Source organism: Anoplolepis gracilipes, chromosome 15 (assembly GCF_047496725.1).
Source record: "Anoplolepis gracilipes chromosome 15, ASM4749672v1, whole genome shotgun sequence".
Lineage (NCBI taxonomy): Eukaryota > Metazoa > Arthropoda > Insecta > Hymenoptera > Formicidae > Anoplolepis > Anoplolepis gracilipes.
The window spans coordinates 7,271,285-7,285,790 of record NC_132984.1 but is presented as its reverse complement, the minus strand read 5'-3'; the positions used below and the strand labels follow the sequence as shown (position 1 = coordinate 7,285,790).

The 14,506-nt window shown below is 30.8% G+C and overlaps 1 protein-coding gene, 1 non-coding gene and 1 pseudogene across 6 annotated transcripts; 1 reads left to right on the top strand and 2 right to left on the bottom strand.

The window, feature by feature from the left end:
- Window positions 1-1,229: 1,229 nt before the first annotated feature.
- LOC140673974 (sulfotransferase 1C4-like) lies at window positions 1,230-10,220 on the bottom strand. 5 transcript variants are annotated; one of them, XM_072907241.1, is made up of 9 exons: window positions 10,114-10,220; window positions 9,307-9,450; window positions 9,195-9,232; window positions 8,782-8,946; window positions 8,297-8,560; window positions 7,445-7,544; window positions 3,564-3,886; window positions 2,627-2,721; window positions 1,230-2,078 (listed from the first exon to the last, which is right to left on the bottom strand). In XM_072907241.1, exons 5-9 carry the CDS (start codon window positions 8,502-8,504, stop codon window positions 1,767-1,769), a joined length of 1,038 nt encoding a protein of 345 aa, XP_072763342.1. In that variant the 5' UTR covers window positions 8,505-8,560; window positions 8,782-8,946; window positions 9,195-9,232; window positions 9,307-9,450; window positions 10,114-10,220; the 3' UTR covers window positions 1,230-1,766. The 5 variants fall into 5 exon arrangements, with proteins under 5 accessions (XP_072763342.1, XP_072763341.1, XP_072763345.1 ...); XM_072907240.1 differs by lacking the exon at window positions 10,114-10,220 and adding an exon at window positions 9,541-9,591; XM_072907244.1 differs by lacking the exon at window positions 10,114-10,220 and having other exon boundaries at window positions 8,297-8,492; window positions 9,307-9,578.
- On the bottom strand, window positions 5,585-5,746 carry LOC140674339 (U1 spliceosomal RNA). Its single transcript, XR_012048195.1, has one exon. It is a non-coding gene; the product is annotated as a U1 spliceosomal RNA (small nuclear RNA).
- Window positions 8,865-9,754, top strand: LOC140674218 (uncharacterized; annotated as a pseudogene).
- Window positions 10,221-14,506: the final 4,286 nt, after the last annotated feature.

Sequence of the window (14,506 nt, the reverse complement as noted above, 5' to 3'; positions counted from 1 at the left end):
TTCTGCAATTATACGAGCTTCTGCCCATAGGACACGGAGACGCTTGCCGCGCGGTAAAAGGAGAGGCGGAACCATTTTATATTTTTTGCTCTCATGAAAAAGATATAAAATTATTAAATAAAAGCCCTTAAGGTCCATATCAGACTACGCATTGAGGACGGGATCCGATAGCGCACAATGCTAATTGGCCAATGAACATTAGAACCTTTTGATTGGCTAACCGTGCTGGTTACCCTAGGCATCGGTCAATATGTATGGTTGTGTGCTATCGGGATGTATGCTAACGATACCCTCCCTAGGGCGCGTTCGGGGGGATACTATTAGCGCTAACAGTGTCGTTCTGTCTTTGTTACTCATTAAAAGTTGAACAAAGATAGAACGACGCTGTTAGCGCTAATAACGTCTCCCTGAACGCGCCCCTAGTCTGATACAAGCTTTAGGGTCTCTACCCACAGGACGCGGAACGCTTGTCGCGCGGCAAGACTATGAATACCGGCCTTAGACACCATTAACTTGCACACTGTTCATTTGGACACAGAAAGTTGCGCATCATTCACTAGCGCACCGTTTATACTTATTGTTTGACACCGTTTACTTGCGCACCGTTCATTTGGACACCGTTAACTTGCACGCTGTTCATTTGGACACCGAAAACGGAAAGCATAAGTAGAAAAATAGGAACATTCAATATAGAAAATATAAATATTTTTTTATAACTTTGTCTTATATAACACATATTTTTTAATTATTAAAAGTTTATATTTATTAATAAAATATTTTATTTGGTTAATTTATTTGACTAATAAAATATGTAAACTTTTTTTAAAACAAACACATTATATATACAGAGAGTCCTATTTTAATTTATTATCTCCTCGGAAAACTTTTTGATTATAGAAAAAAATGCTTCAGACAGAAGTGGTTTGGTTCAAAAGAAGACATAAAAGATGATGTTATTGATTTGATCTTGAGTGTATGTATGTATGTACATGCTAAGGTCATATGGAGATCAACCTCGTTTTTTAGGTCTAATCACTCTAATTTTTTTATATTATTAAGAGAAAAATCATTGATCATTTAGAGTACAGTTTTTATTAATTCACATCAACGCTACTATTTATATTTTTGGCAAGTTCCATACATTTTTTTCTTGATTTTAATGTGATATAAATTATATGTAGCTTGTATATATTTCTGACTTTAATTTGTATAACCTACTATTAATTGCAGACACATTTCATGGTCCCATTCCATATTTAAATATATTTACTATTTTATTGATAGTAAATTGGAGACACGCAACATCAGTACGCTTATTTGCAAACAGTGACATTTTCATTGAATAGGCACAAACAAATTTCCGACATCAATTGGCTCATTGGCAAATGTTCGCAAACATTTGCAAACATGTTTTATGCATGCTTGACATCTTCAATTATTTTCAACAAAAATTTATCAAATTTGTAAACATTTTTTGCTGGTGGATGCCGATTCAAACATTTATCTAAAGCAGGAATATTAAATAAAAATGTTTTAAACATTCACAAAATATTTGCAAACGTTTGTTAAAAGCTTTTTGATGGACATTTTTAAATGGCTTAACAAATAATAAAATTATAAAGGAATTTTTATATTAAAATAAGTTAATTAAAATTTATTTTTGATTAAAATATATAGTCCTTAGAAAAAATATAAATAAATAAGCGCATTTATTAAACAATCAAACTTTAAGATCAATAGTCTTTTAAAATCAAATGATCAACTTCTTAATTGTTATTGTCTTTATTATTATTAAAAAATGGGAAACGCAGATCAGTATCTCTGAGATTCTGTTTGATCCATTTGTCTGCTCTTTCATCGAGTTCTTCAGTAAACATGTTCTTCCATCCACCAATGCCACCTTTTCTGACAAATTCTCCTTCTTCTACAATGCCACAGGCAGATAACTCAGAGTTGTTTACCATACGATTGTTGCGAAAGTGTGAAATCTTTAAATAATCAGCCACTTTATCTATCTCTTCGTCAGTGTATGTTTTGCCTAAAAATTTTGCTACTTTCTTAATCGCCTCCAGAAAATCCTAAAAAACATTTAATATTTTTATTCGAGTATATGCATATTATGCATCACATAAGAGTTTTGGAAGTGAAGAGAAAGGAGAAATCAGTCAATAAATAAATAAATAAAATAAAATAAATTGTATATATATTATACAGTGTCCCGTAATTGATGAAAACCAAATTACAGCTGGCCAAATTTTGCCTATTTTTTAAAATTCTATTAAAACTTTAAGAGTAAACTCTATCTTGAAATTAACTGAAGAATGCGTTTTGGTAATCTTTTAATTCCAAGTTTAGTTTGTGAAAAGCGCCCTTTTTGCAATTGCTCATAACTCGGAAATTATTGATGTCTCGACATTTTTGAAGAAAATCCTAAGGAAAAAAATCATCTCTAAATGATCTCAAGAATTTGCCATTAACAGATTTTTCACCAATTACGAGAGACTCTGTATATATTAAAGCTTAAAAAGTTTAAAAAATAAATAATTAATAATGTATATTAGATATATGTTTAAAATATATATGTATAAAGCGCATGTTTGAAAATAAAGATAGAGTATATGCTTACATTTGTCATTCCCTCGTAAAACAAAAAAAGAAGATTTGGATGATCTTTCATGCCCCAAGCTTCCTTTATGTGAGACCAGTATGATGACCATGGAGCTAGAAAAACAAATAATTAAGAATCTCTTTCACGTTGACAAGAAATTATTTAAATAAGTAACAAATATATAAGAGACAGATTTTATTACTGAGTAAGATAGATATATTGCTTGAAAATGGAGAAATTATATTTATACATTCGCGATTCTTAATCACTCTTTTGTCTGAGATCTCATATTGTAATTATAAAACTAGACTATTCTGTCATTCCAGATTTCTTCAAAATTTAAATATCTTTCAACAAGAATTATTTATAAAAAAAATTAACTCAAAGTTTTAAAGATATTTGATAGATATTCAAAAAGCCTTGTTATTGTTTTTAACAATATAAAATCTCACTAATCAAAAAATTACAATACATAAAAATATTTAAGATTAAATACAAAATTTGTATTTAATCTTAAATATTTAGACAAAAAAATTTCAGACAAAAGTTGTATGGTTTTGAAGGGGCCATAAGATGGTACATTGGTTTGATCTTGAAGAGTCATTTGAAGGTCACGTGAAGGTCACCTCAATTTTTTTAAATGGCACCCCCTATTTTTTGTTACACATTCTTGTAGCTGACTTCGAGAGCTTTCCAAAACACTATGATAAAATGTTTAAAATACAAAAGTTGTACACATTTCTTAAAATTATGTAAATTAACTTGCATGCTCACAAAAATTTATAATTACAAAAAAAAAAATAGAAACGTCTATCATTAAAAATATAATAAATATAATAAATCTGTGTATAAAAAGAAATAAAAACTTGATATTTATGTTAACTATAAGTTAAATAACAAGAATATCTATAATGCAATACAGAGATCTTTTTTGTCTACATTTTATTCTACTTACTAAGGTCGTTTTCGAAGTAGTTCCAGAAGGCGGCAAAGTCACCGATATAACCCTGAGTTTTGAATGCTTTATTCAGAAAGAACCAAGAAACTGCAACATCTTTAGGATTGCGAGCCACGTAAACAATCTTGCAACCAACATCTAAAAGTCCTGGCAACATGCTGAAGGGAAAATGTGTCTTAATAAACCTGGGCGATGGAATCGCGGCGACAATCTCATAGCCAGGCTTAGCTATGTCAAGACATAATTGCTGTTTGATGGGATCGTCCTTATTGTTTTCAAGAAATTCGCTGGTCACCTCGGAATGATTAAACAGACTAAATCTGAAAAGATATGTATGTACAAATCAAATGATAAAAAATAATAAAAAATTATAAGACTTTACACATATACAAGGTGTTCCATTTTAATTCCTCCAGTGAAATATCTCGAAAAATATGGAAAATTCGAAAAAATGTTTCAGACAAAAGTTGTATAGTTTCTAGGGGGATATAAGATGATGCCATTAGTTTGACCTTGAAGAGTCACATGAAGGTCATTTTGAATTTCTTAAATGGAACACCCTATATATTTTTGCATATTCTTGTAGCTTATCTCGAGAGCTTTTTGAAACACTATGATAAAATGTTTTTTCATTAAGCACTTTTCGAGTTATAAGGCTTCAAAGTTGCAATATTTTGACATAAAATACAAGATATCTCGTAAAATATTTATTTTTCGATTATTTTACCCTAATACTTTTATGCACAGAATAACGAGACAAATCAATTAGCGTAATTAAAACACATAATTATGTTAAAGTAAAAATGTGTAACTGCTAATTGCAAATTCAGATTTTTTTTTAAAGATAACTATGTGTTTTCTTTACACCAATTGATTCGTCTCATTATTCTGTGCATAAAAGTATTAGGGTAAGATAATCGAGAAATGAATATTTTATGAGATATCTTGTATTTTATGTCACATTATTACAACTTTGAAGCCTTATAACTCGAAAAGTGTTTAATAAAAAAACATTTTATCATAGTGTTTTGGAAAGCTCTCGAAGTCAGCTACAAGAATATGTAACAAAAAATAGGAGGGAGGTGCCATTTAAAAAAATTGAGGTGACCTTCAAATGACTCTTCAAGATCAAACCAATGGTACCATCTTATGGCCCCCTCGAAACCATACAACTTTTGTCTGAAACTTTTTTGTCTAAAACTTATGGATTCTGAGATATTTCAGTGAAAAAATTAAAATGCCCTACCCTGTATATACAGCACAATTTGATAAAATAAAAAGATTATAAAATTATTACGTAATTATTGTCTTAATCTATTTTACAAGATTATTATGTAAAATATATTACTACAAAGAAGTAATATATTTTTAAAAGTTTTACTATTTTTTTTAGAATCTGTTTTTTGGAATTAAAATTAGAATAGGAACATTAATTAGATATACACATAAAATATAAAACAGATTTTCAAGAAAAGAATAATCTTAATACATATTCTTACAAAATCAAGAGACGCGGTAGTGTCTTATTAGCTATAAGTCCACGTGTAAGCAAAGATGCGTTCTGTCTCTTATTACGCGAGTCGGATTTGAGAGTATACTAGATATTTTTATTTCTCATATAACCGTTCAACGGCTCGAGTTCTTAGTAAAATTAATCGATAGCTTGGGTTTAAATTATGTAATAAAAGTGTTTTTATTTACAATATTAAAATGAAAAATTATATCAAAATTAAAAAATTAATACAAATAAAAAAACATAATTAAAAAACTTAGCGCTGTTAAGCTAAACAATATGCTAATGAAATTAGCAGCGCTAAATTTTTTATTTGTATTAATTTTTAATTTTTATATAATTTTTTATTTTGATATTTTTGCAAAATATACATAGTATTACACGCGATTATTATGAATTTTTACAAAAAATAAAATCCGACAAATTTTGCGCAAACATTCATTATCGTTCACGATATTTCTGTAATAACGCTGCAAGGAAAATGTTATGTTTAAATTGATCTTATCCGGGATAGCGCGAACGCAGTCCCGACTGCCAAATATTACACGCCCGAGATACCCACTTTAGGGGTATTCGCAAGGGTCAGCTTAACCGTAGTGCAATGAAAAAGCCTCGCCCTGGAGAAACCACCTTCTTGATCACGGTAGCCTCTGCGCCAGGTAAGTATGCCTTCCGTGCCGCGGGATCTCCTTATACAACCTGTTTTACGGATTTCTAATGCGAGAAGTTTGTATCCGAACGCGCCACATAGTGGTTACATCGCTCAACTAAATCTTCTGGCAGCGAATCGTTTAATCGAAACTAGTCGGGCAGTGATTTTACGACTCCTCTACGCCTAACAATAATTTTAAATTCTTTGCATTATTATATTACGTTACATTTCATTTAAATAATTCAATTTTAAAAATAAAGTTAGTATATACAAAATTCAAAAAGTCATCATATTTTTATCTTCTCACGAACTAGAAAATAATACTTTTTCTACCGAAATATTTTAATTCATGTGTCGAATAAGATATGCAAAAGACATTTCTTTATGTAAGAATAATTGCCTTTAAAAAAAAAAAAGTAAGAAGAGGGTACTAAGTCCGGCGTAAAAAACTATGCGTTAACTGTAAAAAAAACTTATCTTCAAAATCGTGTTATTTTATCATAAAAATATATTTTACAAAAATTAATGATATCAAAATATTAGGCTAAATAAAAATAAAAACTTATTAAAATATTTTAACCAAAAAAATTTTACAAAATAGTTGTTTTAATTTTGTACATTATACTCTACAAAAATTACAACATTACAATAAAAAGTTATATACAGTTGGACCTCTTATCCTACGACATTTTCGGTCCGGAATCTTCCCCTTAAACCTCTGATCCTAAAAATTGAGAGTGAGGGTATAATTCTCCTTTTTCTACCGAAATATTTTAATTCATGTGTCGAATAAGATATGCAAAAGACATTTCTTTATGTAAGAATAATTGCCTTTAAAAAAAAAAAGTAAGAAGAGGGTACTAAGTCCGGCGTAAAAAACTATGCGTTAACTGTAAAAAAAAACTTATCTTCAAAATCGTGTTATTTTATCATAAAAATATATTTTACAAAATGTAACATGCGGTTGTAGCATGAGAGGATTTTTTGTCGTAGGATAAGAGGTTTCGTAGCATAAGAGGGTCGTAGGATAAGAAGTCCGACTGTAATTAAAAAACTTTGCGCTGGTAAACTAAACAATATGCTAATGAAAATAGCAGGGCTAAGTTTTTTAATTATATTTTTTTATTTGTATTAATTTTTATATAATTTTTTTACAATTTACGCATAGTTTTTTACGCCGGACCTTCTTTTTACTTTTTTTTTAAATGTAATATATTAATACAAGACGTATGTATTATATATTGATACAAATAGGTATGATGCATTGTATATTACTTTGAATTATAACATTTTCTAATATCATTCCGCAGTGTACCGATACGTGATCGTCACGCATGAGTGAGTATAAAATGGCCACGTATCTGATTGGCTAATTCAAAATAGGACTTTCTGATTGGCTAATCATTGCTGATGACCTTAAGCATCGGTCGATATGATTGGTAGTGTCCAATCCGAACGTGGCCATTTCGGACGCTTCCTCACGCATAATATAACGTGATATATATATCGCATAATTTAGTTTATTCATCATATTATGTGCAATAAACAATCTAACAGAACTCATACTGTTGCAATGATAAAAAATGTACAAAATAAACAAATTAAAAATAAATTTACAATGAAATATTTATGTGATCGTGTTTACGCGAGTTAAATAAATATATAAATCTTTTATATATATATATACTACATAAAAATATTTTTGTTACATACTCGAGAAAGGGAAAACGCTCGGCCAAATATTTTTTTCCTGCCAACTCAAAATTTAAATTATTGCATAGCAGCCAAATTAATTCCTGGGTTAACGTAGTTCCTAAAAAACAAATAATTTCTTATTTCTTTATCTTGGTCAAACAATATTAATAAAATATTTAATTTAAAAAGATAGCTCATAGTTATATGAAAAACTAAAAAATTTTTTTGAATTCAAGCGCACATAGTCATAAAATATTAAAAAATTAATGAAGACGCTTGAAAAATGTTGGGATGCTAATTTAAAACTATAAATAATCGGAACTTTTTAATTGAAACATATCTGTAAAGATAAATATCTTTGCGATGTCTTTTCCTTTTGACATTTTTATTGTTTAAGTGTAAAATATATTATTGTCATATTAAAAATATAAATACAGAGTGTCCTGTAATTGGTGAAAAACCTGCTAATAGTAAATTCTTAAGATTATTGGAAACAATTTTTTTCTCATCAAAAATGTCAAGGCACCAATAATTTCCGAGTTATAAACGATTGAAGAAGAGATGCTTTTTGCAAACTAAACTTTTTGGAGTTAAAAAATTACCAAAACTATATATTCTTTAGGTAATTTCAGATAGAGTTTACCTTAATAAAATTTTAATTTAAGGCTTAATTACAAAGATATACAATGATAAAAAATTGGAAATTTGATGATGTCTCTCGATATTTTCGCTGAGGAAAAATCGACTTTAAATGATCTCAAAAATCTGTCATTAGCAGGTTTTTCACTAATTACGGGACACTCTGTAAATGTCAATCAATAAATCACGATTATATTTATTACACTTAGTTCTGCAGCAATTGACATATACCTGATCTAGGATAAGATACCACCCATGTGTCCTCTGGCCTAGCTTTGAAATTGTAGAAACCAGTACCCTGTTCTATCCATTTATATGGAAAAAAATATTTTTTTGGTCCCACAAAAACCCAACCTGTCCTTTCGCCTTTGAACATTTGCAGCATTTCTTTCGTTTTCGTCTCTGACAAAAGTTCATATTTTGGAATCTGTTGAGCCATCTTCGTGTTTTAATTCTTCTAATTCTTGATTGCGATTTAACACTAGACGTAGTTAGCTATAATGTTTCACACACTTGCAATTAATCGATAAAAAACTAAATGATTACTATCAAGAATCTATGAATCGAGTATGTCACTCCATAAAGAGATCTGATCACTTCCTTTCTGTCAGCAAGATCTGTTTTCTTTCACACTAATTATCCTGTCTCATTGTTTTTCAATTAACATTTAATATTAATATAATTTTTATCAGCTATAATAATATTTTCTAACTCACCGACGCAGATTAAGATATCAACTTTCTGACAGCCAACTAGTGAATTAAAGAGAGTCCGCTATATACTATTTATAGTACTGATAATGACCTCAAAAAATTCGGGTCAACCGGTTCTCCGATTTACTGTACTTTCTTCTTGAAAAACGCAGCAACTTTTTTTCGATTCTATAAATTAAGATTTAAAGAAATACTAAGCGACGAAAAGATGATTAAAAGTAGACTCATATAGTAATGTTTTTGTAGCAAATAATCAAAAATTTAAAGAAATCGATTTTAATTTAAACACATTAAAAACACATATGTTACAAACTCAATAAACTAACTGAAACGCAAATGAACACAAAAATAAATTCATATTTACTAGAATGTGCCGAAATGATGCTCGAATATGAATTGGAACCAGAAATACTTACCGACGCTATATTATTAGCACGCCGAGTATTACTTCATCCTAAAATATTATCTCCTAGAGAATTGTTAATAATTTAAAGAGTTTGCATCATATGCTAAACAACAAAAGATTACCTGTAATACTAGTACTTAATCAATTTAATCTAATTGATTCCAGCAACTTAAATATATTTTATAAAAACCATAGGTTAGTTTATATCATTGAAATTCCATTACTCGACGCAACCAACTTTATCTTATATAATGTAATTCCACTACCTATCAAATAAAATGAAGAAAATGTTTATGCATTTATCAATCCAACGCACACATATATAGGACTTAGAACCGATAAACTACAATACACACATTTAACAGATCAAGATATAGCGAAATGCAAAAGGTTAACAATGCGATGATCTGTAAGCAAATAAATTTATTATTTCAGATTACGGGTATTCATAGTTGCGAGTCAGAACTGTTAAGATCAGCTAGATTAAATAATATATTAAAAGAATGTGATATACGTTTAATGAAAATTCATAATACTGTTTGTTACCAATTGAAATCCGCGAATTCTTGAATTTATTCAGCACCATGAGGAAACTCTTCACATTTTATGTCCAAATGACAAACCACGTCAGACACAGTTGCATTCGAATGGAATAATCACATTATTGTGTTTAGATTAACGTTTGGGATAAAATCTTTTTCGGTAGTGTCTATTGTGTTAATGGTTCGACTATGTAGTAAAATATTATCGAAAATATGATGCTATTTCAGATAATATTTTACTACATAGTCGAACCATTAACATAATAGACACTACCGAAAAATATTTTATCCCAAACGTTAATCTAAGCACAAAAAAATTATGCGAGGACATCAAAAAGAAGAACATAAATGTTTCGGAGCTTCAATTATTAAATATCGGTAAAGTACCTCATTTGGACATTAATTTATTAAAAGCAGCAAGCTCTAGCCTGAATGAACTGTATAAGGAAGCAGACGAAATAAGTAAGCATCATCAAACAATAAATCTATATGGAAGTACTATGAGTTGGTTCTATTATATAATATATGGCATTTTGATATTAGTCACCATATATATATATTCATAAAATGTTCATTAATAATGGCGAATTCGATTGATATGCACTCGCTCCGTTTCAGTGGCTAGTAACTTATTGTTACTAAACGCACATGTTTGGAGCGGACGGAATCCGATAACGCACAATGCTAATTGGCCAATGAACAATTGAACCTTCTGATTGGCTAACCGTGCTGGTTACCTTAGGCATCGGTCAATATGTGTGGTTGTGTGCTATCAGGATGTGTGCTAACGGGACCCTCCCTTTGGAGCACGTAGTTTTAATACCACAGACTTCTATGTATTATATAGAGCGCGTTCGGGGAGACACTATTAGCGCTAACAGTATCATTCTATCTTTGTCACTCATTAAAAGTTGAACAAAGATAGAACGACGCTGTTAGCGCTAATAGTGTCTCCCCGAACGCGCCTATAGAAGTCTGTGTTTAAGGGTCGACAGGACCGACGAGAAAATTCCAGCGTCACTGTCACCAACATTGAGAAATGAATTCTTATTCAATGTATTGGTGTATGTCTGTATACGTACAAACATTATTGCATTTCAAGAGAGACAAAGACGACGTTATTGTCTTTCATTGTCTCTCCTTAGCAAGCGGTGCTACCAACATCGATTCGTTAGCTGTACCTTAGGTGCAGATAGCGATATCCGCTTCTACAATATTTAGCTCATAAAGAAGTTATATTTCTTTCTGAAATTTTTTTTATATATTCTTTATATAATAACGCAGGTTGCTACAGAGCCAGATTTTGCATTTTTGACTCTAAAAAATTTATAATAAATTGATTTCGAATTCAAGGCGCAGCTACACCTGACTGCGGTAACTTTCGCGATCAGCAGCACATTTTTGAAAATTTTATTTTGATCTTTTTCTCAAAAAATCGCTCTGTAGCGACCTGCGAAATATCCTACTGATTACGAATATCACAATTTTATTAAGATTCTCTTTGTATTTTGGCTGTAATACTGTTTTTGCAAAACAGTAGTTTGCAGCCGGCCGATAGGAGTCTCTACATTGCCTCCTGTCGACCCTTAATACTAAAGCTCCGTAAAGTTAGCCGAACCACTTTGATTTTTTTATAATTAAAATTAACTAATCGTTTGGTCATCGTTTGTTCATGATTGGTCATCCAATTAAAACGTTTGGTCATTTATCGTTTTTTTTAAATTAAATAATTAAAATTTCGAACTAAAGTTAGCCGAACATTTTTATTTTTCGTCCAATCGAGTTAAACAAGAACTTATTCGATGCAGAATCGTTAGGTCATCACGAATAAATTCTTTACAACGTTTGGTCATCCATAGTTTCCATAGAAACTTCCACACAGTACTGTCAGCCTTGGTAGTTTCTACGCTCTCAAGTTTTGTTATATTTTTTTATGGGGACGGGGCGAAGCCCCGTCTCCCTATGCATTCCCATCTAAGCATGTACTTTGCAATGCATATACGATTCCACATGGGTTTGCAACTTGCATAGCTACATTATTAAAAAGGATTTATTTAAAATTAAAAAAGATTTATTTAAAATTTTGTATAAGTTACTAAAACGCATGCGCGCGTGACCGCAGCGCACGTCCATATCACTATACGTCGCCCGTCGTCATTTTACCGCACATGATTTTTTTCATTTTTCGGATAAACTATGGATGACCAAACGTTGTAAAGAATTTATTCGTGATGACTTAACGATTCTGCATCGAATAAGCTCTTGTTTAACTCGATTGAACGAAAAATAAAAATGTTCGGCTAACTTTACGGAGCTTAATACTGACTCGAGTGCAGTTACTTGCACAACATAGTGAATTTAGTAACTTTTTCAGTGCCCACATATGTAATATGCACAGACTTTTATACAATAACTAAACCACCTTCCTTATATATTAGACCTAAAAAGTGACCCCGAAAAATATGTACAACATTAATAGGATAAAGAAAAGGAGGGGATAGATATATAATATGGCTACTATAGAAAACTCGTGTGTGAGTGACATTGCTTTAAATTCAACCAATCAGCGTGACTGTCATCCTATTAATGATGACGCATACACATAAGTTTTGTACATATTTTTCGAGGTTATGTATTTTGCCGGCGTTAGCAGTCTAGCTATATATAGAAGTCTGTGGTAATATGCGACTTGTAAATCTTGTAATCAACAAGAGAGTAAAGAGAAACCTATAACCTAATCAGCATGAAAAAAAGTAAAACATTAATAGATTTAAACGGGTTTTTGCGCATTCTGCTTGTCCTTTGTATAATATTATTATATCCTCTAATAATAATATTTTGCCTGCCATATTTTTTCATTAGAATACTACAAACTCCAATTTGCATTGAACTGCACTGATGAAAATCTCATAGCGAATTCGGTCACCTGCACTAGTGTACACTGAGTGCAAATGTTTTCAGTGCAACGTGTTCGATCGACAATCCCTGTTCAGTGTACTGCACTCTTCGTATTCGATTATATTGCATTATTATAATACACATCTTATGGTATGTTCAATGAGTGTCGCACTACTTATATTCGGACATATAAAGCAAACTACACAAGTGCAAAGTTTTTTGGGACGGGATCCGATAGCGCACAATGCTAATTGGCCAATGAACATTAGAACCTTCTGATTGGCTAACCGTGCTGGTTACCCTAGGTATCGATCAATATGTATGGTTGTGTGCTATCGGGATGTGTGCTAACGGGACCCTTCCGTTTTTTGCACGACCAATTTTGACAGTGCAATTATTATCGCGGGGAAGTAACTGTTAGGTAGGAATAATAATGGAGCGATTTATGTTTTTAAGCGAAATATTATAGAAAGTAGCAGTAGTGATGAGGAAGAAATAAATTTGATTTTAAATAATTTAAAAGTAGAAAGACCAAAAATAAAAAATTTTTTACAAGTTATAAATGAATATTCGAATGAAGAAATAAATATTTATATATTATATATATTTATATATAAGTATATACATATATATATATATATATATATATACAAAGTGTCCGATAATAATCGTCCCACCTCTCTAGGATTAATAGAGCAGGTTAAACTGAACATAAAAGTCCTCTACCATTTTTCCTTAAAGGGTGTTGCTCGAACTATCGAACACCCTGTATATAGAGGATAGGCCATTTTAACTTTCCACTGAAATATCTTAAAATTCATAAGTTTTAGACAAAAATGTTTCAGATAAAAGTTATATGGTTTTTAGGGGGACATAAGGGTGCCATTAATTTGACCTTGAAGAGTTATTTAAAGATCACATGAACGTCATGTTTAATTTTTTAAATGAGACACCCTATATATTATTGCATATTCTTGTAGCTTATCTCGAGAGCTTTCCAAAACACTACAATCAAATGTTTTATCGTGAAGTACTTTTCGTTATAAGGCTTCAAAGTTGCAATATTTTGACATAAAATACAAGTGAGTGACCACTTAATAGTTACTAAGGGATTTTCGAGTCTAATTGGTTTTGTGCATTTTACTCCAACATCCCCGATTGCAGGTTTCAACTGCCATTGCATTCGACACAATATTCACGGATTAGTGACTCATTTTTATCATTTTTATTGTTGACTTTCTGATTTTAAATTTGAACTGTACATTCGTCGGAGACTGTCCAAAAAAAATCATTGTTAATAGGATAATTACATTTATGTTTTCAATATTTATTTTTATTTTTATTATTTTTATAATTTATTTATATCTTCGCCAAAGACATTTCACTTATTATATTTGCGCTGATAAAAACTCAAAATAGAGCTCAAAACGTTCGTCGTATTCAATTTACATTGTTAGTTTTCGGGATAAGGTCGATTTTATGAATATTTTGCGTTTACGATAATACTTCCGTAAATATTTTTATACCTAATTGTTACGTCCAGACTCGAAAACCAAGAATGAGATAATGAAAGGACAGAACTTACCCTTGTCGAAACGCGTAAAACCTTAACGCTTTCGACTCGAACGAACTGTGCAAGGCCGGACCTGGTCAGAGACCTCGAGGGTCTCTTTTACTAAGTCAGTAGGCCGTTCGTTCGGTGATCCTTTTTCGGTAAAGGAAGTTAATCCCTGTTACGCGGGACGGCACCTTGTGCGATCTGGGAGTCAGGGAATGTTTTTGAAAGGTTTAATAAATTTGATTAAAGTTTAAAATTTTTAATTTTTATTCATTTATTAAATGAAAATGAAAATATATATAAGTATATAGTTTCTAAAAAAAT

Bases quoted from the DNA above. Each gene is read 5' to 3' on its own strand.
- LOC140673974 (XM_072907241.1), bottom strand. From the start codon at position 8,504: ATGGCTCAACAGATTCCAAAATATGAACTTTTGTCAGAGACGAAAACG. The intron at 3,887-7,444 runs GTATGTAACAAA...ATATCTTTTCAG, and splicing joins GAGCGTTTTCCCTTTCTCGA to ATTTAGTCTGTTTAATCATT. The intron at 2,079-2,626 runs GTAAGCATATAC...AATGTTTTTTAG, and splicing joins TTTACGAGGGAATGACAAAT to GATTTTCTGGAGGCGATTAA.